The following is a 618-nucleotide window of genomic DNA, read 5'->3' on the forward strand; positions in this document are numbered from 1 at the left end:
GTGTGTGTGTGTGTGTGGTGTGTGTGTATCTATATCAGTATCTGTATCTTTATTTCTATCGCTATCTCAATATGTATATATATATATAAGAATATGTATATGTATATTTTTATGTATTAATTTCATATATACAAGTACATGTTGTAATATGATTGTTCTGGAGTAGTCCGGGATGTTCTGCCCAAATACACCCAGCACAAATATATAAATACAACACACACATATACACCTACCACACACACACATGTATTCTACATACATACATCCATACATTGCTCACACCTATACATTTGTGATCTAATACTGGCCGATCCACTTTGCATAAACACGTGCATCTGCAGTGGGTAGAGGCAGACGATTGTACTAAAAAGGAAATAGCGCCAATGGCGGCATCTGCGGCGTGGGGATTGGCGCAGTGGGACAACATGGCAGAGTATATCAGTGTCATGAGTGACAGCAACGCCGACGGTACATTCTACCACGCCGTGCTGGCCATACATACCAACCAGTTCGAAAAAGGCGCAGGTGGGTGGGGTTGAGGTTGTTTGTATCTATATCTATATCTATATCTATATCTATATCTATATCTATATCTATATATATATCTATATATATATC

The 618-nt window shown here is 38.3% G+C and overlaps 1 protein-coding gene across 1 annotated transcript; it reads left to right on the forward strand.

Moving 5' to 3' along the window:
- Positions 1 to 341: 341 nt before the first annotated feature.
- On the forward strand, positions 342 to 539 carry SARC_18129 (hypothetical protein; the record flags this gene model as incomplete). Its single annotated transcript, XM_014287789.1, has 1 exon — positions 342 to 539. A coding segment is annotated over one exon (198 nt), but the record flags the coding sequence as incomplete, so codon positions are not given.
- Positions 540 to 618: the final 79 nt, after the last annotated feature.

Source organism: Sphaeroforma arctica (genome assembly GCF_001186125.1).
Source record: "Sphaeroforma arctica JP610 unplaced genomic scaffold supercont1.13934, whole genome shotgun sequence".
In the NCBI taxonomy this organism is placed as follows: Eukaryota; class Ichthyosporea; order Ichthyophonida; genus Sphaeroforma; species Sphaeroforma arctica.